Source organism: Dermacentor albipictus, chromosome 1 (genome assembly GCF_038994185.2).
Source record: "Dermacentor albipictus isolate Rhodes 1998 colony chromosome 1, USDA_Dalb.pri_finalv2, whole genome shotgun sequence".
NCBI classification, from domain to species: Eukaryota; Metazoa; Arthropoda; class Arachnida; order Ixodida; family Ixodidae; genus Dermacentor; species Dermacentor albipictus.
The window spans coordinates 411,680,109-411,707,510 of record NC_091821.1 but is presented as its reverse complement, the minus strand read 5'-3'; the positions used below and the strand labels follow the sequence as shown (position 1 = coordinate 411,707,510).

General features: G+C 48.4%; 2 protein-coding genes across 6 annotated transcripts in view; one reads left to right on the top strand and one right to left on the bottom strand.

Annotated features, from left to right (window-relative positions):
- The window catches only part of LOC135913025 (uncharacterized), a 31,982-nt gene extending 10,019 nt beyond the window's left edge, over positions 1-21,963 (top strand). The window contains exons 3-5 of the mRNA XM_070532214.1: positions 4,918-4,985; positions 20,714-20,800; positions 21,756-21,963. Coding sequence (XP_070388315.1) covers positions 4,918-4,985; positions 20,714-20,800; positions 21,756-21,892 — 292 coding nt within the window. The 3' untranslated portion in view covers positions 21,893-21,963. The remainder of the gene's footprint in view (positions 1-4,917; positions 4,986-20,713; positions 20,801-21,755) is intronic.
- Positions 1-27,402, bottom strand: part of LOC135913024 (lipopolysaccharide-induced tumor necrosis factor-alpha factor homolog) — a 541,041-nt gene that overhangs the window by 177,271 nt on the left and 336,368 nt on the right. For 3 of the 5 annotated variants that reach the window (XM_070532213.1, XM_070532209.1, XM_070532210.1), the window contains exon 3: positions 3,901-3,949. The exons of the other annotated variants lie outside the window; for them this stretch is intronic. In XM_070532213.1, the coding sequence (XP_070388314.1) occupies positions 3,901-3,949 (49 nt within the window). The remainder of the gene's footprint in view (positions 1-3,900; positions 3,950-27,402) is intronic. 5 annotated transcript variants of the gene reach the window in all.

Genomic DNA, 27,402 nt, shown 5'->3' with positions numbered 1-27,402 from the left:
ATTCCGTAATGTCACTTGTTTGAAAAACTAAAAAGAAAATCATGGCGTTAAGTTGCATGTAGAATATTCTTCAATAAAAACAAAGAAGAATTATTGAAATCGTGTGCCAAATCTGTTCGTTTAATAAAAAACTAATCTAAATATTCCTTCAAGGAGCTTGCCCGCCCTACGGATACCAAAGACTCCGCGTTAACTGTGGCTTAGATCAGGATGTCTCGGTACCTGCGATTCGCCCATTTTTATTTGCCGCTGTTATATTTCCTAGTTTGAACAGTACTGAGCAAGCATTACGATAGAAGGTAGCAAAATCCAAAATTTAACCAACAACTCCCGCCCCTGCTATATATACATTATATATATATATATATACATATATATATATATATATATATATATATATATATATATATATATATATATATATATATATATATATATATATATATATATATATGTATGTATATATATATATATATATATATATATATATATATTGTAAAGGAGGTTTATTGGGGTTCGTAGGGACCGCCGGTTCTACGATGCACCGAGCACAGTCCCCGAGCTCGAGCTTCTGCTGCGCGCTTGATGCTGCCGATGCTGCTGACTGCGCGCACGTTGGTTGCGCGCACGGGAAGGTTGAATGACGCCTCGACGGAGCATGTCATCGACCTGGTCTGCAATGACGCGACGTTCCGTAGCAGACACGCCATATGGTTTTTGTCGCAGGGGTGAGTGAGTGCTAGTGTCAATGTAAAGCCTGACTGTCGATGCACGGCCAAGAGAGGTTTGCGCAACGTCGAAAGAAAGGCGGAAGTGCTGAAGGACCGCGACAAGTTGAGATCGCTGCGAAGGCGTCAGATCTGCGGCGATGAATGCACTGAACACACCAGTCGATGGTGAGTCTGGTACGGAGAGGGCACTCAGTTCATGGGCGGCAGTAGAAGACACGTCGAGGACGGAGACAATTAGTGTTGAATCGACCTACTCGACGTAACTAAGGCATTCGCGGCGGAGCAGTGATAGCGGCGATGAAAGATGATTGTATATGGGCATCGTGCTCCCACCGGCGGCAAGGCCAAGAGCTGCAAAGGGCAAAGGAAGCGCTTTTCGGGTAACAAAGTGATGAGAGGGCATGAAGAAGACCGTCCCATCGGATATGGTACTACAGAAGACTGGTACGAATGCTGACGAGCACGGGGGGATACAGGTGTCTTCTATCACGACAATTTTAGCGGCAGGATGAGCATCGACCGAGGCCAGGTCACCAAGGTGGAAAAGTTCAATCTCAGCCCGAGCGCAATTGATGATGGCATTGTGGCGTGACAGAAGATCCCATCCTAGAATAACGGCGTGGGAGCACGATGAAAGAACTAAGAATTCAATTGTGTACAAAACGTCCGGTATGATCACACGGGCAGTACAAGCAGCGGTAGGGTGAATGAGTTGAGCACTCGCCGTTCGGAGCGACAATCCCGACAGAGACGTCATCACTTTACGAAGCGAACGGCAAAACCTGGCATCCATAACGGAAATGGTGGCACCGGTATTGACTAAAGCGACTGTAGCGACATCTTCGATAAGCACATCAATGACATTGGCAGGTAAAGGAGGAGGACTTCGGCATGTCGACACTTGCGCAGTTCTTGCCTCAGGAACTGCGTCGTCTAGTTTCCCTCTTCATTAGAGACGGGTCGTCGACGCATAGGGGAAAGCGATCGACGACGTGGGGAGGGTGACCGGAGGCGTTCGAAGCGAGGACGGCGATCAGTCTGGGAGCGAGCAGGTGATGGGTCGAAAGGTCCGTAAGGCGCATTGGAATCAGGCGACACATAGGGCGCTCGGCGATCGTCATCGAATGCCTGCGAGCGGTGGCGGCAGAACCTGGCGACATGACCGGGACACCTACATGCGAAGCATATAGGGCGATTGTCCGGCGTACGCCACGGGTTAGCGACGGCAGTGGTGGTCCAGGGGAGGGGAGGTGGAGGGCGGTGCACAGGCTGCTGGAAGCGACGCACGGGCACAGTGCGAGGGGCCATTGCAGCAACCGTAGCACAAGTGACTGGTGCAGCCACGACATCCTGCTGGTGAGCAGCCGGCAGCGCTTCCGCGACATCTTCATGGATCACGTTACGGATATGAGACGGCAAACTGCTGGCAGACTCCTGAGTGACGGACACCAGAGATAGCTGTCGTGCGACTTCTTCGCGGACGAAATCCTTGATTTGCGTTATCAGGGGGCTTGTTCTGGCCCGGTGGTAAGGATGCAGAGTGATGCCGCATTTGGTGTGGGATATCGCCTTGTCAGAGCTCGCTGCTCGCTCGGCACAAGCTGATGACGTCGCAAACAGTGCGCGGGTCCTTGGCCAGAAGCATTTGAAACGCGTCATCGTCGATTCCCTTCATGACGTGCATTATCTTTTCCGCTTCCGTCATGGCAGCGCTCACGCGCCTGCACAAATCGAGAACGTCTTCTATATAGCTGGTGAATGTCTCACCCGTGTCCTGTGCGCGTGTACGCAAACGCTGCTCGGCTCGGAGTTTCCTGACGGCGGGTCGGTCCAATACTTCTGTAATAGACGTCTTGAGCGCCGGCCACGTTCGGATATCCCTTTCATGATTTCTGAACCTGAGACTGGCCACGCCCGCGAGGTAGAATGACACGTAAGCCAGCTTGTCCGAGTCATTCCATTTGTTGTGAACGCTCACCCGTTCGTAGGACGACAGCCACTCTTCAACGTCGTTGTCGTCGGTTCCGCTGAAGATGGGAGGCCCCCGCTGGCGAACGGTGCCAGCGCAAGGGACGGGTGGCGATGGAAGAGTCTGCTGGTCGGCGTCCGGCATGGCAGAGCGTAGCGTCCGAGAACGGAGTTCCAGGATGGTCGAGTGGAACGTTACCCCGCAACTCCACAACTTGTAAAGGAGGTTTATTGGGGTTCGTAGCGACCACCGTTCTACGATGCACCGAGCACAGTCCCCGAGCTCGAGCTTCAGCTGCTCGCTTGATGCTGCCGATGCTGCTGACTGCGCGCACGTTCCGCATCTTCCTTACAACATATATATATATATATATATATATATATATATATATATATATATATATATATAGAGAGAGAGAGAGAGAGAGAGAGAGAGAGAGAGACATTTATTTACAGAAAGGCAGAGAGGTCGGCGTAAGCTATAACTTTCTCTGGCCTGCTATAGAACATATAATAAAGCTTTACGATTTCTCAAAGAATACATCCCTTGTTGATTCGGGAAATTTGAGCCCTGGTGGTGTCGTTTCAAACGATGTCCGTAAGTTGGCTAAACATTCTCAAAATTTTTTTAATTTGTTATCTTGCGTCTCAGAGCTTTGCCACACTAAATATGTGAAACAAAAAGATCTGTGCCTTAAGGAAAAAATGCAGGAGCGAGAGGGTTAACCTCGAATTAATTAGCACATTTCAATTTTGCCTGCATATGGAATATCCCCAAAACAACAACCAAGGCTCTGGTGTAAGATCCTCCTACTTCTTTAGCAGACGCATCTAGGCAGCCTTGGCACCATGCGTTGTGACCCGGAGGCCCTGATGATTATGGGTGCTGCACACAGCCTAACGCTTCAAGGTACAATTTTAAACACAGGTTTCGTACTATGTACTAGGTAGCTGGCTTCACGCGCAGCAGGTGAGAGGTTTGCATGAGAGCGATTTGCGGTAATTGTGTTTGCATGAATGTGACAGGGATGCCTCACATCGCCTTTACCGTAGGAAATTCGTGCAGCCGTGGCAGCCTCGTTTAGAACGCACATCACGCAATTGCACCATGTTGCGATAGATTGGCGTGCAGTATTGGCACAAATGACTAGAGCATAGCTTGCAAAGAGACACATGAATATAGTTACGACTGCTCTCTCACCAGCTTGCCACCGATGCCCTGGATGGAGACGGGTAGCTGGCGTCGAATACTGAAATTTAATGTCAAATGCGAAATGAATAAACTCAGTCATTTGCTTACGTATGATGGAGACGACGACATGTATATTGTTAGGGACAAGAAAAAGGGAAAGCGCTCTTCCGAAGCAAAGTCCATGCGAGCAAAAGATAATGAATCGCAAAAGGCGCATTGCAGTATTTGTTAAGCTTAATCAACATGGAGTTGTTTCGAATAGAAGTGTCGGCATTCGAAGCACCTGTGAACGCCGACGGCACTTCTTTTGTCATCATTTAACGTTTTCTTAACTAGAACACCAAGTTCCTGATTGTTTTTTCTTAAGTAAAAACTATCCTCGAAGGGTCTTTTTTCTTAATGCCGAAGTTATGTACGGTTAAGATAGGGGGCTCTGACTTGAGTATCCTCTGTAGCACCCTGTGATGCGCTAGATTACAAAAACGGTGGGGACAGGTTCGCGTTGCTAGGCAGGTGCACATGTAATTGGCACAATATGTGGCCTGTGCCAAACGCTTCGCAACTGACAGCACGTGCACGAAACATTCCTTGGGAATAATGAAAGTATAATTCATTGATATTTAATTACGGGGTTCTTACGCTCTAAAACCACTTTCTGATTATGAGGCACGGGGTAGTGGGGGACTCGGGAGACTTGGGCCACTTGGGATTCTTTAACGTGCACCTAAATGAAAGTACACGGGTGTTTTTGCATTTCGCCCCCATCAAAATGCGGCCGCCGTGACCGGGATTCAATCCCGCGACTTCGTGCTGAGCAGCCCAACACCATAGCCACTAAGCAACCACGGCGGGTAATAATCAATGAGCGAAATGTACAACAATGAAAGTGAGACAGACATCTCAGTTGACTTGACAAGTGTGCATGATTGCCTGCTTCAAAACAAAATAATTATGTTGCACCTAGGACACATTTGGTTTCATTTTGCCTAAGAGATGCATGAGACGGAAATGTTGTATATCTTTCAGAGAGAACCACACCTACTATGTAAAAGAAGGATCAACAACCGACAAACCTGTCTACACGGTGGATGACGGTAAATATGAAATGATAATTAAAATAAGCTCAGAAACATTTTGCTCGAACTGGAGTAACCTGGAAACTGTAGCGCTAAATATCGCTAATACCCTCTTTACCACTAGTTAACGACGAAAACACACCTTAATTGATAAGAAAATTTTAATTGTCGCTGTAAAAAGTGTACTTTGCACAAATATCTATATGTCTAGGCGTTTGCACAAATATCTATATCTCTAGGCGTTTGACTACATGGTTTGACGTGTCCTCCGTTTTAGCGCAGCTGTTTAGAGGAATTCATTTTACAGCAAAGCTGATAAGGGGAATGCCGCAACAGCTTTCATGCGATGGTTGTGAAGTCCGACGGCATTGTGCGATAGCGTGACCCGCATCACGCGTCAATCAGAGAACAGCCAGCAACGCATGCAGCCTGCTTCGCCCCCCCCCCCCCCCCCCCCAGATTCACTTCGGAAAGTAATTATCAAGAGATGAAAATAAAGGAGACCTCGCGCATGCTTCACACAAATCGGCAGCAACTTCTTTGCTCAGTTTGTCTGAGCCAGTAAACCGTCATTTCTGTTTCGCAAGGCGCGTTTCAACGCCTCCCCGCTGCAGGTTAGCGAGGAAGAGTTCAAATAGAAAATTATTCATTTGTTGTTCGTCTCACCTTTGTGTTTCGGCTAAGACCATTTTTAGCATGTCTCTGTAGCGGCAGCAGCATCGGCGTCGCACGAGAGTTGACGCGGACGCTCGCGTCTACACGAAGCTCGAGCGGCTGGCGCGTTCCGGCGCGGGCTAGCGTTCCGAAGATCATTAAAAAGAATGCTACGCTAAGCGACGGACTGTTGGTTTTTCCTCTCCTGCGAGAGCCCGATACTTTGACGGTCTACGTGGTCGCTCGTCGCCACAGTTTGGTGACCCGGACGTGATATTGCCATACGCTCCTGTGGTAGAGACGACCATGGACCAGACCAACGCTACGAGAGCTCAAGGCCAGAACCCTTCCGAGGAACGTGGTGAGCCCTCCTGTTCCGCCATCGCTGTTCGCCTCCCACAGTACTGGGACCAGCATCCTTCGGCGTGGTTTCTTCAGGCCGAAGCGCAATTTCAAGTCGCTGGTATCCGCTCTCAAGCCTCGAAGTTCCATTACGCCGTCGCAGCGCTCTCGCCCGCCGCCATTGACGAGGTAGCAGATTTGTTGAACTCCCCATTGTCTGCCGCCGCCTATGACGATCTCAAGGCAGCACTGCTACAGCGCACAGCAGCTTCACAGCGTTCTCGCATCCAGCAGCTTCTGTCCGCTGAAGAACTCGGCGACCGACGCCCTAGTCAACTTCTTCGCCGAATGAGCCAGCTGCTCGGAAACAACGCGAGATCCATCGACGACACGCTGTTGCGTGAACTGTTTTTGCAACGACTCCCGGCTAACGTGCAGATGGTCCTGGCGACAGCCTCTACCATGGACCTTACCGGACTTGCCGCTTTGGCCGACAAAGTCATGGAAGTAGCCACCCCAACCATCGCAGCCACGTCACCGTCTCCGGGTGACAATACAACCGCTCTGCAAACTCTTCCCTGCTCTTCTGCAGTGCAATCTCCGATCGACTCCTTGTGTGAGCGCCTGGAACGCATCATCTGTGGAGCGGAGCATCGCCGCGCGTCTCGTCGCCCACGCAGCCGTAGTTCCAGCAGATCAAGACGCGCGGGCACCCAAAATGAAACCTCAACTACAGCGCCTGGCGTTTGCTACTACCACCGCCGTTTTGGAAACGACGCTCGTCACTGTCGGCGTCCCTGCGCTTGGCAGGGAAACAGGCCGGCCGACCTCTAACGGCGACGAGTGGTCCGGCCCAGCACACAAGTCGCCTTTTCTACGTGACGGACAGAGTTACGGGACAACGATTCTTAGTCGATACAGGTGCTGACGTCAGCATTCTCCCCGCCCAGCGCTCCGACCGAAAAGCGACTCCTGTGTCGTTTTTGCAAGCCGTCAACGGCACCAGGATTCCAGTTTTCTCGTCACGCTCCGTCATGCTAAACCTTGGCCTTCGACGAGCGTTCCGCTGGATTTTCCTGGTTGCAGACGTCCGTCATGCAGTCATTGGAGCAGACTTCTTGCATAACTACGGACTCCTTGTCGACATCCAACGACGCCGTCTCATCGACTCCGTGACCCAGCTATCCGTTCCCGGCGTCCCATCATCAGGCACATCGCCCATAGCGCCTATTTCTGCCATGTTGGACGAACCTTTCGCCGCACTCCTACGCGAGTTTCCCACTTTGACGCGCCTACCGGACTGGACGCAACCGGTGCAACATGACGTGTGCCATCACAACATGACGTGTGCCATCACAACATGACGTGTGCCATCACATCGTCACCTCCGGCCCACCGGTCTACTTCCGACCCCGGCGTTTGTCCCCGGAGAAACTCAAGATCGCTCGCGCGGAGTTCGAACACATGCTGCAACTTGGCATCATCCGCCCTTCTTCCAGTAACTGGGCATCACCACTTCACATGGTGCCTAAGAAGACGGGCGACTGGCGCCCCTGCGGCGATTACCGGGCACTAAACAACGTCACAGTTCCTGATCGCTACCCTCTACCGAACATTCAGGACTTCACGGTAGCGTTGCACGGTGCGACGATCTTTTCTAAGATCGATCTCGTTCGCGCCTACCATCAACTACCGGTCGCTGAAGAAGACATTCCCAAGACCGCCATCACCACGCCCTTCGGTCTTTTCGAATTTCTCCGCATGCCTTTCGGTTTACGGAACGCGGGCCAATCCTTTCAGCGTTTCATCGATTCCGTCACCCGAGGTCTGCCTTTCGTTTTTGCATACATTGACGACCTCCTCGTGGCAAGCTCTTCGGCCGAAGAACATCTTCACCACTTGCGGTTGTTGTTTTCACGCCTTGCCAGTAAAGGAATTGTTATCAACGCCGCCAAGAGTGAATTCGGTCAAACCGAACTCGAGTTCCTCGGTCATATCGTCGACGCTAACGGCATTCGACCTCTGCCGTCCACGATTCGCGTCATCGAAAACTTTCCCCGACCGACCACACTCACCAAGCTTCGCCAATTTCTCGGATTCGTCAATTTCTACCGCCGATTCATTCCCGAGTGCGCTCGACTAATGGCTCCGCTAGACGCTCTCCTGGTAAACAAGCGCAAAGAAGTGTTTCAGTGGACTGAAGAGGCCGCAGACGCTTTCGCAAAAGTCAAGTCTGCCCTCGCCGACGCCACGCTGCTTAGACACCCAAAGCCAGACGCACCCACTGCCATCATGACCGACGCTTCAAATACCGCCGTTGGTGCCGTTCTGCAGCAATTCATCGACAATGAGTGGCATCCACTCGCTTTTTTCTCCAAGAAACTGAAGCCTGCGCAGTCCCGCTACAGCGTTTTCGGCCGTGAATTACTCGCTGTTTACCTGGCTATCAAGCATTTTCGCCATTTCCTCGAAGGCCGTGCATTCACTGTCTTGACTGACCACAAGCCCCTTGTGCACGCAACGAATCGTTCGGCGTCCTGTTACTCGCCCCGCGAGATTCGACAGCTTTCCTACATCTCCGAGTTTACAACAACGTTCCGCCACATCAAGGGCACCGACAACATTCCAGCTGACGTTCTGAGTCGTGTCAATGTCGTTTCCACGTTGACATCGGAACCTTTCATCATCGAGGCCGACTTACTCGCCAGTCAACAGCGTGACGACACTGAACTTCGTACACTCCGGAATTCGCCAACGTCCCTGCAATTGGAAGACGTCGTTGTGACCCCAGATGGTACGTCCATCGTCTGCGACACTTCTAACGACACACCCAGACCATACATTCCGGCATCCCTTCGCAGACGTCTATTCGAAACCGTGCACAACCTGTCGCACCCTGGCATACGCGCGACACAGAAGCTTCTTTCCAGTCGTTTCGTTTGGCCTCGGCTAAACGCGCAAGTTCGCGATTGGGTTCGCTGCTGTTTGTCGTGTCAACGTTCGAAGATCCAGCGTCACCCCATTTCGCCTGCCAAGTCTTTTCTTCCACCGGATGCTCGTTTTGACACCGTACACCTGGACCTCGTCGGCCCTCTTCCACCTTCGAAAGGATACTGCTACATACTGACATGCATCGACCGTTACACACGGTGGCCAGAAGCTACACCTATATCTGATATCTCAGCGCCCACTGTTGCAGCAGCGTTCGTGTTTACGTGGATAGCAAGGTTCGGCTGCCCATCCACAATAATCACAGATCGCGGTCGACAGTTTGACTCAGCGCTCTTCAACGAGCTACTCAAACTACTCGGAACGACACGTTTTCGCACAACTGCTTACCACCCGCAGTCCAACGGACTAGTTGAACGTTTTCACCGGCATCTCAAGGCCTCCCTTATGGCACATGAATCGCCGGAGAAGTGGGTCCTGCATTTGCCTCTCGTCTTACTTGGCATCAGAGCCGCACTCAAGAGCGACCTAGGTTGCTCCTGTGCTGAGCTAGTCTACGGCACCCACCTACGCCTTCCGTGCGATTTCTTTGTCGCCACCCCCCAAACGCCTATGCCATCCCCTGCCGACTACGTAGCCGAACTGCAAGCTTTCTTCAGCCAGATGCGCCCCGTGCCTACACGTTCACAAGAAGCAAGGTCCCCATACGTTTCTCCCGCACTCAGCTCTGCTACCCACGTTTTCGTGCGTAACTGTGCCGTGCGGAAGCCTCTACAACCACACTACTCCGGGCCATATTGTGTTCTAGAGCGTCGTCCGACGACGTTTGTTGTGAATGTCAACGGCCGATCAGACACAATTGCCCTGGAACGTCTCAAACCCGCCTACATCGAAGCACCCGCGCCATCAGCTCCACCTGTATGCGACGCGACTCTGCTGCATCCTTCGTCGCCGCCTGCGCACGTGACACCCAAGACCACCGCGAAGACACGCCGCGTCACGTGGACTTTCCATCGTTCGTCGAACTTTCCTCCTCTCTAGGGGGGGAGCCCTCTGTAGCGGCAGCAGCATCGGCGTCGCCCGAGAGTTGACGCGGACGCTCGCGTCTACACGAAGCTCGAGCGGCTGGCGCGTTCCGGCGCGGGCTAGCGTTCCGAAGATCATTAAAAAGAATGCTACGCTAAGCGACGGACTGTTGGTTTTTCCTCTCCTGCGAGAGCCCGATACTTTGACGGTCTACGTGGTCGCTCGTCGCCACATCTCCAAACTCTAAACTCAGCCCGCCTATCGTGATGTTGAGGTTCCTAAAGTGAAGCTTCATTGCCGATACTGAGCATTTTTCACATGCACAGCCAGCAGCACGCTTAACACGAACGTTCCGCAGCGTGGCCCGGATCGGCTTGGACTGACACCAGTGCCGCGAAGTGTTGTGTTCTGTTATTTCGGCATGTTTGCGGCGGCTTACGATAGCTGGAGCACCGCTCGATTTGACTGCTCATCTTGTCTTTCGCTTGTGCCTGACCGGCGGAGGGAGTGCGCTCACTTGACATGTCCGTTGCGCCACGTTTCGCTCGTGGCTGCGGTCTCACACGCGTCCGGAAAACACGTTGCGGATTGCTCATATCGGCAAAGCGAAATGGCGGGCGACAGCTCGGGCGCCTTTCGGGTTTGGCCTCACAGCTTGCGCTCTGAGGAAATGATAAATAGGAAAACGAGAGGAAATGCAGGTGTGTGGCGTTTGTAAAGGTAGGACAATAAATAAATCTGCAAATCCGGTGGCATAGTGGTTCATGTTCTTCATTTCTTATATTCTTTGACAGAGCGCATCGGAGCGCTCTCGCAGAGTGCTCTCGCAGGTGCCATTCGAACCAAAATTGTGACGCAACCGTTCGTCGTACAACGCTCCAGGGGATGTCATGCGCGCCTGTTTGTGTGTGTGCGTAGTGCCTAAAATTCGAAAAAGAAAAGACTGGCCGACACAAAAAGCAGGCAGATCCCATTCCCTGTGGGAATTGATGTTATGCGAAGCAGTGCGAGGGGAGCCTACCAAGTTAACGAAATCACCAAGACGTAGGCGGCTGGCCGGCCGGCCGGCCGGCAGTGCAGGGCAGGGCAGGGCAGGCAGGCAGGCAGGCAGGCAGGCAGGCAGGCAGGCAGGCAGGCAGAGACGGACGGATGGATGGATGGATGGATGGATGGACGGACGGACGGACGGACGGACGGACAGACAGACAGACAGACAGACAGACAGACAGACAGACAGACAGACAGACAGACAGACAGACAGACAGACAGACAGAAAGACAGAAAGACAGACAGACAGACAGACGGACGGACGGACGGACGGACGGACGGACGGACGGACAGACAGACAGACAGACAGAGAGACAGACAGACAGAGATGGACGGACGGACGGACGGACGGACGGACGGACGGACGGACGGACGGACGGACGGACGGACGGACGGACGGACGGATAGATAGATAGATAGATAGATAGATAGATAGATAGATAGATAGATAGATAGATAGATAGATAGATAGATAGATAGATAGATAGATAGATAGATAGATAGATGCTGTCAAAGTGGCAAAGGTTCACGAAGAAACGCGTCGCATTTAATAAACTCAATTGGCAAACAGCAACCAAGCATCCATGTCTTCGCTAAGGGACATGTTTTCGCATTACCATACGTAAGCAGTCTTGAATTTCTCTGCCGAATCCTTTTCCAGAGAAACATACACCCATGTAACATATTAACTGCAGTTTGCCATATTGAAAGCTAGCGAGAAAACCATATAAGAAACGCGCAATTGCAAAGGGTCAAGCATGACACTGAATAAAATCGGAAACCCGCTGTGTAAGTCACCAAGATGCGACAGGGTCATCGAGTTACCTAATGTGCACTTATAAGTTATAACATGCTACATTTCGATACATTGCATCTATGGCCAGAGTCTTCCTAGTTACTTAAGAAGCCAGTTTTTATCCGACAACATGCCGCTTACCGCTTTTCGCCAATAACTGGACCTTAAAAGTTTAGCTTGAATTGCATGCACGCGTCTTTCTTGCTCAGGACATGCGCAGCTCTTACGCCCCGAAAGTGGATCTTAAGTGCATCCTGGACTAAACAGGAAGCCAGACACTAACCTACGAGAAACAAAGCGCAGACCAAGCGGGAAGCTCTTCCAAAACACCGAGCTTGTTACGATACTACAGTTATGAAAAGAAGAAAAACCGGTAATCTGTAATGGCTTCAGCGCATGGCAACCTTGTAACGCGGCGAAGCATTCACTGTATAGCAGTGAAGCGAGTGCGAATTTGCGCGCATACGCAGTGTAAGCAACGCGCTACTATAGAAGCTGTACACCTCACTCGGTCACGCTTCTGGCCTTTATTATAATCTCAGGTGTTCAGCTGAGGCCTCCGCGCTGAAGCATACAGCGTGTTGCAGTGAACCGAAGAGAGAATTTGTTATAAAAACGGAAAGCCCCACTGGGCCACGGTTGTAGTCTTTATTATTATGTCAAGTGCGCAACTGGGGCCTTCGACTGCCGGTATAATTTTTCTTTTCGCTTGCTATACAATTTCATCGCAGTGCATATAAGTATTGTGGAGAAGCTTTGTAAAGCGCATTCATCATCATGAAATGCGTGTAACCCCCCTCCCTGCCTCCCGCCCCTAAAAAAATAAGAACAATACCTACCAGATCACAAATGACGCAAAAAAGTGTCCATGAAATGGAAGTAGAAACAGAAGCATAGTCTTCAGGAATCATCCTTCATCTCGTAAATTTAAGAACATGTCTTGGTTTCATTGGCAGCGTTTAGACACAATTTTTTGAAACCAGTGATTATTCAACGCATATAATGTGAAAAAATGCAGACGACTCTATAATGCCTGGTGGTTACGAGCGCAACCGGAAATACTTGACCCACATCTGGTTCGCTAAAGAAAGACCTCAGAGAAACGGCCTAACAAAAACAAAGCAACTGGAGAGGTTATCCACTTGATGGCAGTATATTGTTTCTACAGTTGGTCTTATAACTCGGAGATCACTCAACTATCCTAGACGAAACAGTGTACTGACAGGAAAGCACTTCTTAATGTGTTCCTAATTCTCAATACATGCTGGAGGAAGCTTGAGTTCATTGTATGTGCATGCAGAAGTGCGCTAAATTAAAATGCTTTGTTACAAACGTATAACATTGCAGAGCGTTGTCCTCATGAGCAACAGTAAAATTGCATGTTATTGTGCCATGAAGTCTGCCTCATGATTTAGAGTATAAAAAGACGTATAAAAAGAGGTACAAAAAGAAACGCATTTGATGATAGTGAAAGTGTTTTAAAAAGCTTCTCCACAATACTTACGTGTACTGCGGTGACATTGTATAGCAAGCGAAAAGAAATATAATACCGGAAGTCGAACACTCAGGTGCGCCCTTGAGATAATAACAAAGACTACAACCATGGCCCAGTAAGGTTTTCCGTTTTTATAACAAATACTCTCTTCGCTTCACTGCAACATACCGTATGCTTCAGCGCGGAGGCCTCAGGTGGACACCTGAGATAATCATAAAGGCAAGAAGCGATGCCGAGTGAGGTGTGCAGCTTTTAGAGTAACGCGTTGCTTACACTGTGTATGCGCGCAAATTCTGACTCGCTATATTGTAATACACTGAATGCTTTGCCGCATTACACACGACCGTGCACTGAAGTCATCTCATAAAAAATTAGTGTTTTTTTTCATAAATGAAAAAAAAACGTGGGAAGCTCGGTATTTTCTTAGAGCTTTGCCATTGGTCTACACTTTATTCCAATAAGAGACGAGACAATTACGTGTTGGCCACGCGCTTTTCCTTCATGCATAGCGGGTGTAAGAAAATCATATCGCACGGAGAACGGGCGGTCAGAGCTAGACGCATGCGCGGCAGCAGTAAAGTGTTTATGGTTAGAAGCATCCGTTGAATGCTTATAGACGAACATCTGCATATATATGCAAGCTTCTCATTCCACGGGGCATGCACTCAGTTAATCAATGTGGTGTCCAAATATATTGGACAAGTGCACGCTCCGTGTAATGTACGCGGCGTTAACAGGAAGCTTTAGCTCGGATGCGCCTATATCATCATTATCATCGTCATCATCAGCCTGGTTACGCCCACTGCAGGGAAAATGCATCTCCCAAACTTTAACAACCCGGTCATGTATCAATTGTGCCCATGTTGTCCCTGCAAACTTCCTAATGTAATCTGCCCACCCTAACTCTGTCGCCCCATGCTACGCTTCCCTTCCCTTGGAATCCAGTCCGCAACCCTTAATGACCATCGGGTTATCTTCCCTCCTCATTACATGTCCTGCCCATGCCCATTTCTTTTCTGATTTCAACTAAGTAGTCATTAGCTCGCGTTTGTTCCCTCACCCAATCTGCTCTTTTCTTATCCCTTAACGTTACACCCATCATTCTTCTTTCCATAGCTCGTTGTGTCGTCTTCAATATAAGTAGAACCCTTTTCGTAAGCCTCCAGGTTTCTGCCCCGTAGGTGAGTACTGGTAAGACACAGCTATTATACGCTTTTCTCTTGAGCGATAATGGCAACCTGCTGTTCATGATCTGAGAATGCCTGCGAAACGCACCCCAGCCCATTCTTATTTTTCCTAATATTTCCGTCTCATGATCCGGATCCGCCGTCACCACCTGCCCTAAGTAGATGTATTCCCTTACCACTTCCAGTTCCTCACTACCTATTGTAAATTGCTGTCCTCTTCCGAGACTGTTAAACATTACTTTAGTGTTCTGGAGATTAATTTTTAGACCCACTCTTCTGCTTTGCCTCTACAGGACAGTGAGCATGCATTGCAATTGGTCCCCTGAGTTAATAAGCAAGGCAATATCATCAGCAAATCGCAAGTTGCTAATGTATTCCATATTAACTCTTATCCCCAATTCTTCCCAATCCAGGTGTCTGAATACCTCCTGTAAACACGCTGTGAATAGCATTGGACAGATCATATCTCCCTGCCTGACGCCTTTCTTTATTGTGATTTTGTTGCTTTCTTTATGGAAGTCTACGGTGGCTGTGGAGCCGCTATACATATATTTCAGTATTTTTATATACGGCTCGTCTACACCCTGATTCCATAATGCCTCCATGACTGCTGAGGTTTCGACAGAATCAAATGCTTTCTCGTAATCAATGAAAGCTATATATAAGGGTTGATTATATTCCGCACATTTCTCTATCACCTGATTGATAGTGTGAATATGATCTATTGTTGAGTAGCCTTTACGGAATCCTGCCTGGTCCTTTGCTTGACAGAAGTCTAAGGTGTTCCTTATTATATTTGCGATTACCTTAGTAAATACTTTGTAGGCAATGGACAGTAAGCTGATCGGTCTATAATTTTTCATGTCTTTGGCGTCCCATTTTAGGATTAGGATTATGTTAGCGTTCTTCCAAGCTTTCGGTACGCTATAGGTCATGAGGCATTGTGTGTACAGGGTGGCCAGTTTTTTTAGAACAATGTGCCGATCATCCTTCAACAAATCTGCTGTTACCTGATCCTTCCCAGCTGCCTTCCCCCTTTGCATTGCTCCCAAGGCGTTTTTTACTTCTTCCGGCGTTACTTGTGGGATTTAAAATTCTTGTAGACTATTCTCTCTCACATTATCGTCGTGGGAGCTACTGTTACTGTATAAATCTCTATAGAACTCCTCAGCCACTTGAACTATCTCATCCATAGTAGTAAGGATATTGCCGGCTTTGTCTCTCAACGCATACATCTGATTCTTGCCTATTCCTAGTTTCTTCTTCTCTGCTTTTAGGCTTCCTCCGTTCCTGAGAGCATGTTCAATTCTGTCCATATCATACTTCCTTATGTCAGCTGTCTTACGCTTGTTGATTAACTTCGAAAGTTCTGCCGGTTCTATTCTAGCTGTAGGGTTAGAGGCTTTCATACATTGGCGTTTCTTGATCAGATCTTTTGTCTCCTGCAATAGCTTACTGGTATCCTGTCTAACGGAGTTACCACCGATTTCTATTGCAGACTCCTTAATGATGCCCATAAGATTGCCGTTCATTGCTTCAACACTACCGTCCCCTTCCTGTGTTAAAGCCGAATACCTGTTCTGTAGCTTGATCCGCAATTCCTCTAGTTTCCTTCTTAGCGCTAACTCATTGAATGGCTTCGTATGTACAAGTTTCTTCCGTTCCCTCCTCAAGTCTAGGCTAATTCGAGTTCTTACCATCCTATGGTCACTGCAGCGCACCTTGCCGTGCACGTCCACATCTTGTTTGATGCTAGGGTTAGTGTAGAGTATGAAGTCTATTTCCTTTCTAGTCTCGCCATTCAGGCTCCTCCACGTCCACTTTCCGCTAACCCGCTTGCGGAAGAAGGTATTCATTATCCGCATAATATTCTGTTCTGCAAACTCTACTAATAACTCTCCCCTGCTATTCCTATAGCCTATCCCATATTCCCCCTCTGACTTGTCTCCAGCCTGCTCCTTGCCTACCCTGGCATTGAAGTCGCCCATCAGTACAGTGCATTTTGTTTTGACTTTACCCATCGCCGATTCCAAGTCTTCATAGAAGCCTTCGACTTCCTGGTCATCATGACTGGATGTAGGGGCGAAGACCTTTACGACCTTCAATTTGTACGTCCTATTAAGTTTCACAAGACATGCCACCCCCTCGTTAATGCTATAATATTCCTTTATGTTACCAACTATATCCTTATTAAACAGGAATCCGACTCCTAGTCCTCGTCTCTCCGCTAAGCCCCGGTAGCAGAGGACGTGCCCGCTTTTTAGCACTGTATATGCTTCTTTTATCCTCCTATATAATACGTGTAAAAGGAGGATTCGTTTTTTTCGGCAACCATTGCACCAAATTTGACAAGGTTTGTTGCATTTAAAGGAAAAACAATATCTGGTGACTGTTGGTTAGAATTTTTGATTTATATAGCCAATTCTTCATAAAAATGGGCAGACATCAAAATCTTACAGAAAACAAAACTATCAAGTTTACAGCTCTCTAACTCAGCAAGGAAAATCGATATCCCAATTCTGGGAATTAGGTTTCATAGAACACCTAAAGCGGACAAAATTGATAGGTTACACAGGAATCTAAAATAATTCAGCAATATGTAAATGCAGGTTTTGCAAAACTCTTGTGCAGAACGTAACAAATTCACGTACGATATAAATTGAATTGTCAAATTTGTCCGCTTTGCATGATCTAATGGATTCCATTTACAGAAGCATGATATCTGTTCTTGATGCAGAGTTATTACTTTTAAAGTTCATGCGTCTATATTTTTCTGACTTTTGAATTTTTGAAAATTCGTTTCACAATATTCTATTCAGTCCCTATATCAAAATTACGCTTCCAACAGTCACTAGAATTTAACTTTCTCTCTCAAATGCAACAAATTTCATTAAAATAGATCCAGGAGTTATCTCAGAAAAACGTTTTGCGCTTTACACGTATTTCAATAGGCCGTGTCGAAGTTGGGCCCGAGCTAAAGCTTCCTCTTAAGTCTTACCTGATCGTACTAGCGCTCTCGGAAACATGCGCTCTAAACTCAGACAAAAAGTTACCGTGTCGACGTTACTGCTGTGACCTCAACACCTGGTGATGATGATAATGCCGCCGCGGTCTTCTACCTTTTCGATGTGGCGCGTGTCCACGTTCCGCATGAATGCTTTTTCAGCGTCGTTGAAAGCGGAGTGACGCGGCTTCCGAAACGAGGCCTGGCCTGGCCTGGCGTTGTCAAATGCCTGCACACAACCCTAGCGCACCGTTGCACAGGCGTTTCTCAAAGCATATTGTCACGTGGTAGTGACGGTGAAGAAAGAAGCAATACGGTGGAATACAAAACTAGCTTTTATTGGGCGAACCTGTGCCCACAAAAACAGGCTACACTTATAGCACAACGATAGCGGCGAACACGGTCGGCGATCGTCGGAAAAACTGATCAGCGGGTCAAGCGCGTCGGCTTTTATAGATCAGTCGTCGAATGTTCCAGATTAACTGATGGGACCTGCGTGTCTTCCACAAAGTTCTACACCATTCGTGTCACGCGATGAAATCTGATAACACAAGGTTCGGCGACACCAGACACGCGGATAGAAGCGTCGATAACTTTCCAGAAACGTCGGATACAGGCAGGCGCATACCTCGCTCTGCGATTACAGTTGTTAAGCGGCGGAACGTGGTTGCCCGATAAAGATAAGTACACGTGTCAATATTAAGTTGCTTCATGTGCCTCGGATACACCACAATGCTTGTAATGCGTGCTTCTATCACCAAAGGGGCATAAGTGCCCACTGCTGCATCGCGTTCACCGCGGCGATAGCACCGGCGTCGGAGCGTAAACGAAGTTAAATGTCGGAGGCAACGTCGGAGACCGCGGCCCTGGGTGCCGCCATGCTAACGGTAGTGGCCTGCGGCGAGAGCCAATAGGCGCGCAGCTCAGACCTCCCGGTGCCCGGGGGATACGTTTTCCTCATATACAAACCGGCCACAGCGGCCGCATCTCGATTGGGGCGAAATGCGAAAACGCCCATGTACTTAGATTTAGGCACTCATTAAAAAAACATACAAATTTCCGGAGTCCCCCAGTACGGCGTGCACTATAATCAGTTCATGGTTTTCGCACGTAAAAGCCCATAATTTAGCTTTTTAATCGAATACTAACCGGTTTTCGGAGTGAAAGGTAGGTAGTCGCTGAGAGCAAGCTATGTAAAATATCTTCTTATAGTGGGCTGTTTGTATAATGAAATGGAACATAACGGAATGAAGCCTCAATGCAGCGATCGCACGGTTCACAGCGACCAACTGCGCGTCAGCATGCATGCCTGCGCATAATGCTTCGCTCTCGCGGAGAGCGCGTTTTCGCACTGTTCCGTGAGCTTTAGGCCTTAACATGTGACCCAACATTCAATATTTCTTTTTCTCGTGTAATCTAAATTTTTGAACGTTTCAATATCACAATTTCTCAAATTGCATCGCACTGCACGTTTATCGGTCTTCTCAGCGAGCGATTCCCTACTGCTTCTTTTTCTTAATCCAGTATACATGCAATGTTTGGCGCTAACACAAACATGAGCATATGCCGTGCCTTTCTTTAACTTACACTTAACGTTCCCTTTGCATCGCAGGGAACTTGCCAGCGCCTAGCATCAACAAGTTATAGATCAATGCTTCATCCCACTGACTGGCAGCGCGCGGGCAAGCGCCTCAGTGCGCGTTTTCTGCCACTCACCGCACATCGCAGTCCCGACCCCTTATCAGAAATCTTCCTCGCGACTGTGCTTGCTGCATACTCGAGTTGTAGCCGATGGCTGTTTGCCGGTTCTAAGTTTCGCGAGCCAAGCTTCACATAGCTTCTTGTGCTGCGGCTACGTGAGCATAAGGCTGACACCTGGCTCCATTGCGTATACGTCCGGCATTGCGGTCTGAGAAGCATAGCCTACCATTTTGCACGGCTTCAAAGGCAGCCACTACCTGTTATAGGGCTTTCGAATATTACCAAGCAGACACCCGATTGCGGAAAATCTCTCATTTAATCTGAATCACAGCGCAACTGGGACTTTCAACTTTCCTTTTCAGCTGGCTTCGGCTGTTCCGAAGGAACCGACACGGCCGCTCTGTCCAAGTGATCCCCTATACCAAGTCAAGCCGACGGCAGCGGCAGCTTTTCCACTATTGGAGCTCGCCCCCAATAGCGCCCTACACTCGGACGCAGACACGGGAGCACACATGTGTACAGTCAACAGCAAAAACTTTTGGGATACGATTTCCCCTTCAGATGTGAATTCCTGCACTGTTAAGGCATGGCACTTCTTATTTAATGAAGCACTGTGTAGGTGGCGAAGGCTACTACATGCTGGAACATTTAATTCGAGGCTGTGTGACCACGCTTCGCGAGAATTCAGCTTCTTGACAGATCTTGCATCCCGTAAACATTGTGGTTGACTGTAAATATGTGGAAAATAGCAGCAAATGTTGTAAGGTATTTTAACCGGTGGCACTTATCCGCGGTAGCTTAAAACTCTTGCTGCTTAAGTTTAATTGACATTTATGACAAACAAATAAAGAAAGCAAATTGCAGACCAATATTGTGTATAATAGTGATTATAAACAATATAAAGGTTTACAGGTTGCATGCAGGTTATATACAGCTTTACTAGATGCAGTTCGATCGACAATGATCAGTGAGGCCTCTACAGATCCTATGTTCCAGAACCTTTCTCTGAATATAGTGCTTGAACAAAAAGCGTTTTTATTAGTCAGCAAAATGATATAGGCGTATTGCCACAGAGACGTACACTAATTTGCAAAAAGTTTTGTCCCCGCTACCTGCATGCGCTTGTGACGTGCTAGGATGAACAAATGATTTTGATGGACTTTTGAGCTAATGCTCCGGAATATTGCATATCACTAAACTGCTCGCCTGTTAGATGCAATAAAAGCCTCAGACAAGCTCAACGCTTGTCAAAAATTCCCTTCCTGTTTTTTTTTCTTTACAACCGCCCTCTTCATAAACAGATTTGCATCTCTTTACGCCAAGCACCTGAATTCTCGAAATTGAACATATAATTCACGGACCAAATTCACAAAGTTCTTGTTTGTATCGGTTATTTAATAGTGGCTCGTCGCCTTCGCTAATAGTATTTCTCGTATCACGATTGGCAGGCAATTGTTCTTAAGATCAATGATAGCATAAGACCTCATTTCGAATACGAGCCTAGGTGCGCAGTTCTTTGCGCCTTATTTTTGTTTCGTTTTTCAGGTGCCGATGGTGAGAAAACGGCGAATGCGATCTATAGCAACTACAAGAATTGCGCCGTAGTGGACTTCCCGTTCAAGATGAGACAAAGTAAGAATCTGCAATTAACTAGGCTAATAGGCACACAGTGTTCATTGTTTAGCAGGGAGGATATAAAAGCGGCATACTATGGTAGGTAATTTCGTTATAATTGCGCGAAGTCAACAAACTATGACCTCAACGAGATCATTGGATGTAATAATTGTTCTTATTGATTTGTAGTGTTAGTTACGGGTGATGATTAAATATTGTCATGGACTATGTATTCCTAGCGTGTAAAGAAAGTCGCAGTTTCAACCGAGAGACGAAGTATTGATTGCCTTACAGAATTAGTAGACGGTTATACGAAGCAAGATTAGTAGTTTTATCAATTGCATAAGCTGCTCTAAACATTCGCGTATTAACAAAATTAACAAACATGCTGTCACGCGCCCAGGCAAGTACGAACACATCTCAATCAATGACTGCGGAAACTCGCTATCAGAACGATGTTGTGCTGACGAGTGGCAGCTGTGGCGAGACAATTCCCTTCCGTGCTGTCTCTCACTGCAGTGCGAACTAGGTGCACGAGCACTCAGCGCACACGAAGCTATCAGCTACCTCTGGCCACGTAGCCTTCAAAGCCATTGCACATGGCTTGCAAGGTAGTGTTAGGATTACCGTGTTCAGCCGGCGCAGCCAAAATAGAAAAGGAGATGCGCACGTACCTGCCCCCTTCCTCCCCCCTCTTAGCGCGCGCACATCTCCCCAATCCCCGGCCCTGCCCCGTGCCCAGGTGAGCATACCACGTGCACTTCCCGCATTCTTCCCTAGCGCGTACGGGAAGACGCTGCCGCATGAAGTCACCATCCTTCTCGGCTGACCCTCGCAGGCTGACCCTCACAAGTAACGTGTGATAATGCATAATTCACATATTCGTGTCATCGTGAGGTCATTTATTTAGATTTTTTTTTCCTCTTACGCTCGAGCACTATTCACAGCGGGAGCAACTTTTTTTTTTTTGCAGGCTGTGGTTTATGGGTCACCAAAGATGTGTTGCACAGCATCCCGCAGGAATGCACTGACCAGTTCGAGGACAACTGCGACAAGGCGGTCGCGGTGTTCGACGACGAAAGTTGCAAGGGTTTGTTCGACAATATCTAGAGCACTTCTCACGCTCGGGTATTTTTATGACCGTTCGGTCATTAGTACCGAATAATAAATTGCTCCATCATACAAAACAAAACTCTCCAGTCGATTATTTATTTCTAATCCGTTTGCCCCTTCTGCACCCAGTCCACCTACTCCTTAGAAAAAACAACGTGGCACGCATATTCATTGTGCTGTTAGAAACGATATGACGTGAAGCTTGTTTACGTTAGCGAGTTAGCAGCAGGAGTGGGTAACTCGAGCTCCACCCCGTTGCTACCTATCTGCGTTACGACGACGAAGGCGATCTACGATGACATGATTTTGGCTTCTAGCGCGAAGTGAAACAGGGACACAGAAAGGAGCAGACAGGACTTGTCTGCTCCATTCTGTGTCCCTGTTTCACTTCGCGCTAGAAGCCAAAATCATGTTACCGTACCCACTCGCCCAACTGTCTATCCTTTTGCATTACGTTCTACGATGCTTGCATAGAGAAGAAACATGGCACAGGGTACTATGACACACATATAAATATATTTAAGGCTTTGGACCATCGCGTTACTGTGACACACCCATTCGGGAGGTGTAGATGAAAGTAAACACATATGCATTGGCCATCTTTGTAGATAACAAGATAAATAAACAAAAACTAACGGAAGATTTATGTTTTCATGGGAATAAACGAAAAGTGTGTCTGCGTGACGTTACGTCGCGCATAATTGGAGTAGTGTTAGCATTGGAATTTCCATGATGGCCTTATTCAGTCCGGTGTCGCGTTGACAAGGGGTCGCATGCTCATCAAGCGTTTCGAGAAGGTACAGCGAATCGTAGTGCACTTTCTGTGGTCACATGGAGTCAAAACAGTGAGCCTTCACCGTAGGCTCTAGGCCCTTCCCCTTCGTTCCTACAGGCTAACCTGTCCCCATCGAATTACCAAACCTACGGCTTTTTCTATGACGCAGTGCATGGTCTGTGGTTTAGGTCAGAGAACGAGGTCCAGCTGAGGTGTGAATATAGCTTCATGAGCAGCCAAACACTTCCTCGCGGATAGGATATAGAACCTGATCGCACATTACCAAAAGTACATTGCCACGCAGAAAGAATGTAAGAAATAATTCATTTGTTTAGTTACTCTTCCTGAGTGTATACATAAATTTAAGTAAAAATTGCCTCTGAATTTTCGTTTACCGCGGCATATCCGCAGCATATCCGCAGGTGAAGTGACGAAGAACGCCAAACGCAGGGGAAGAGGCAAACCTTTTAATCGGTTTCCTCACTATTCAAAGCATTTAGGCTCCGCATATGCGATGCGACATCGGCTACGTGGCCTCGAGGCATCTCCTACTGCTCTCACAATTATGGAAACTCTACTAGATAAAGAGAGGTAAATAAAGCTCAGTGGACGGTCACAAATGTGTAACGAGAACGTTGTTTGTATTAGAGAACGGAACTATTTGGAGACATGTTTACTTTTGTGGCTTTTATGGTAATGTAGCGATGGCGGTCTGTCGATCGCTGAAGTGAGTCGTTATATGTTGGATGTGCTAGAAGAAATCGTTGTTTTGAAAGCGAGGTCGATGAACGTTCTTATATATGTGATGACGGTTATCAGCTGGGTGTCTGTGGCTCAACTCAGAGCTGCTGGCGGAAGTCACTGTCTCGCCTATGCTGCTGAGATGAAGGAGGGGAGGAGGCTTGTGCGCTGAGTTATAGGGATTGGTTGGGGACAGATGAGGTAGTTCGTGTTTTCGAATTGACTGCAGATACAGGAAGTACAACTGAAATATCGACAGGTCGCTTTCCGGAAACTCCAACGAGGGTATTACCTGGTAAGGCAGAGACATGGCGAAGAGATCGTTTCTGAGCAGCAACCGATGGCACAGCGAGCAGTGGCAGCCAAAGTGGTTGCCAGGAAACTGTTTGGACAGTGTCAGCGTTGAAGCGTTCTGTTTTCAGTGGTGTAATTATATGCCGACTCTGGCACCTGGCTTCTGCATTGGCGTATCAAACCACAGGACCTTAGAGTCTCGGTGCATGCTGCGGCCTCTGCGATTGACACTGCTGCTTAAACCGCAGGCTTATCGCGTGTATATCGCTTCTTGTGCTTGGTGGCTCGAACCTATTCGTCATCTCGCTTACGTCAGCCTGCTGCTGCTTTCACGGCACGTAAGGCGGGACTGTTGTGATAGGACAGGCATCTCCCCTCCCGATCTCGAACACACTGGACCACTTGGAGGTATAAGGCTCCTGCTTCCTCCATGAAATTTGACAATACTATGGCAACAGTCGGTTGACCTGTTAGCGGGTTTCTGTTTACGAATTGCTAATACTCACTATGAGCAAGGCCATACGGTGGTATACGAGGGAAACGAGCTTGGTGTCGGGAAATCTAAACTATCTTTTTTTTCACAGGTGGAACGCACGCGTCAATAAATGAAAGCGCCTTAATTCGCTCTGATAAGCTATCTTCTGGCGCGCTAGCAAAGCTTGCTCATGCGAACGGCGACCTCTGCGAGAACGCAACGCCTCATGCACTCTCGCGCACCTGTCTCGCAGCAGATGGCGCCGTCGGCTCGTAACTGAGTAACGAGCTAAGAACAACTAGTGCTTTCATAATAAGCGCTTCAACATTCCATCTCTTTTATTCTATATGGCGCTCTCCCTACTCACGGAGTAAAGCTGAATAAGGGTGTCATGCTGGCAAAAGATCCTCTGCCTGGCATATATGGCTGAGCCTATGACGTCTCTTCAGGCCATACGTGCCCTTAGCTTCTGAGTTGCACGGCAAGGTTTGGTTTTGACCTGCCCATCTCGACCGCGGCTCTGCTACTACTACTGATAATGGTCCCAACCCTTTCAACATGTGAAGCGTATATATGCCTGAGAGAAAACTAATGATTCAAGTTATGCGCATGACAGCTTATCACGGCTATTTTTATAATAAACAAATAATTTTGCATAGCTCTTGCAGACTTCCTTCGGACGACATTTCTGACGGAGACCCACAGGAAATCTCTAGTGACTGTCACGTGAAACATACGTATTAAAAAAAAGACGTCCAAGGCGTCACCTCAACCAGCCATACAATCCTGGGAGCGCGCCCTCTGGGCAAGGCTACGTCGGCAGTCATCGTCTTCGCCGGCCAGAAAGTTCCATTCACGGTGAACTTGGTCAGAGCACCGCTGCTGCATCTACCGGAAAACGAGGGCTGCTTGCATCAACTGTGGAATTCCAGGTCACCGAGCAGACGTCTGCCCGAAACCCAAGGGGGCTGCTTGCCAGAACGGTTGAACGCCGAGTCCAGAGGAGACGCATGAGTGCACACCCGTTTGCGCGCTGTGCAAGGCTCCGCACAAGACCTATGCAAGGGACTGCAAGAAGAAATTCCACAGAGCACTGAACAAGACCGCTAGGGCCACGTCACCAAACGCCGCATCAACAACCGAACATGAAGATGAAGAAGGTAGGAGCAGGCCGAGGCAGAAGAGGCGGCCTGCATAGCGACGGCGAGGAGCGTCGTCATCAGTCTCCGCTCTTGTTCCACCTCTCGCGGCCATTCGAGCTTGAGACGCCGGGCAACCGGCTCCAACCAGAAGGCCAGACACGTGCAGGAGAGTAAAGAACAAGGGAAGGAGAACCTCACGAACACCACCGGGGCGCTGAAGAATACGTCCTCGGGTCAGCTCTCAGATTCGAAGGTGAGCTTTGCAGAGTGGCCTCCCCTCCCCTCTTCCTCCCCGCAGAATAACACGCAGATGGCAACACTTAAAAAAGAGATAGAAAGTCTTAAAAAACAAGTAAGTGCTTTAACAATCCAAAACCAAGAGCTTAAGCGACCCACTATTAATGCAATAACGCCGGTAACTCAGCCGACTCATCAATACCAAACACAGCAGGTACCTGGCTCCCTGACAGCCTTAGTCGAGGTCTACCAACAAATTATCCAAGAACTCCAATCCTTCAAGGAGCAGTTTCGAGCCTTTCCAATGTACGTGAACGCCCAATTCCAAGAAATTCGAGATCAGATTACAAACAACAGACGATACACGGAGACGGCAATTTCTGCACTTCAGAAGGAACATGCGGATAAAAACTTCTAAGTCCAAAAAAACTTCATAAGTCCAAGGATAAAACTTCATAAGTCCAAATTCACTCGTATAGTGCAAGTGGACGAGCCCGCCGATACGGTTTCACCATGCCAGCCAAACCTAGAATAAACATCTGGCAGTTGAACTGCTGGGGCTACAGGAGAATGCAGGCGGATCTTAATCTCCTTCTATGTCATGAATCTGACCTACCAGCTGCTATCCTACTTCAAGAACTTCACCTTGTACCTATCAAACTCCCAGACTATGTGACTTATCAGCACTACCAGTTAACTGCCACGTTAGTGCACAAACTATACACTGCCACACTGCACGACCGTTTCGAGCCGGATATATTACGCACTGCTATATTACTACTCTTCCTCTCCAAAGAGGAGCGACAAGCACGCATGTATTGAATGTTTACAGCCCTCCCAAAGACAGGCACGCAAGATTGGGTTCCCTCATAAAGAAATTTCTGAGCTTAGCGGGCCATGCCCCCTACGTGATTGGGGGTGACTTCGACGCAGCGCACCCTTCATGGGGCTACCCGGCGGCGACACCAAAAGGCAGAAAACTGGAAGAGGTGGTGACGCAAGAAAGGCTATCGATCCTCACCGATCCCTTTACCCTACGAGGCTGGGAAACAGTGTTAGTAGAAATACGTGTCCGGACTTGACGTTCATCAAGAACATAAACAGCGCCATTTGGATGAATACCGAACAACACCTGGGAAGAGATCCCTTCATCGTCTCTCTGGAGATAAGCACAAACGCGTGCTAACGCAATATAGGTATCGCAAGAATTGCGACAGGCCCGGGCATTCACTGCGAATCCTATTACAAACCTAGAGGAATGGTTTAAGGGTGAGGTGCAAACTTTGAAAGCCTTTACGATGGAGGTCTGCACGACAGAAGATTGCCCAGCGGTCGATCCGCACCTTCTACATTTATGGGAAGCAAGACACTTATTAGCAAAGAGATGGCGAAGACACCGGCTTAACCGCAAACTCAAGAAAAAAATAGAGGAGATAAACAAAAAGGCAGAATCCTACGCCATATCCTTGGCCAGACAGAACTGGAACATGCTCCGCGATGGTATTCAGGGGAAGCTAGGTGTGTCAAAGACTTGACAGCTCCTGCGTGTCCTAATCGACACCAGCAGCAGCAAGTCGGCCAGTAAAGACAGGCTCACGAAGATTGTACACACCATCCCGGGTACGGACACAGAGTTGATAGAAAAGCTCAAAACCAGGTATCTGTGCATGGCCCAAGTCGTGGAACAACCGGGGTATTCTGGGCTGCCGAATGCCAAGCTGGACATCCCACTCACAAAAGAAGAAATCTCAGCTAAAGTTGCGGCCATGAGAAAAATGCAGCTTCAGGTGCAGATCAAATAACAGCAAAGCTCTTATTTAACCTCAGTGATGACAACATTACC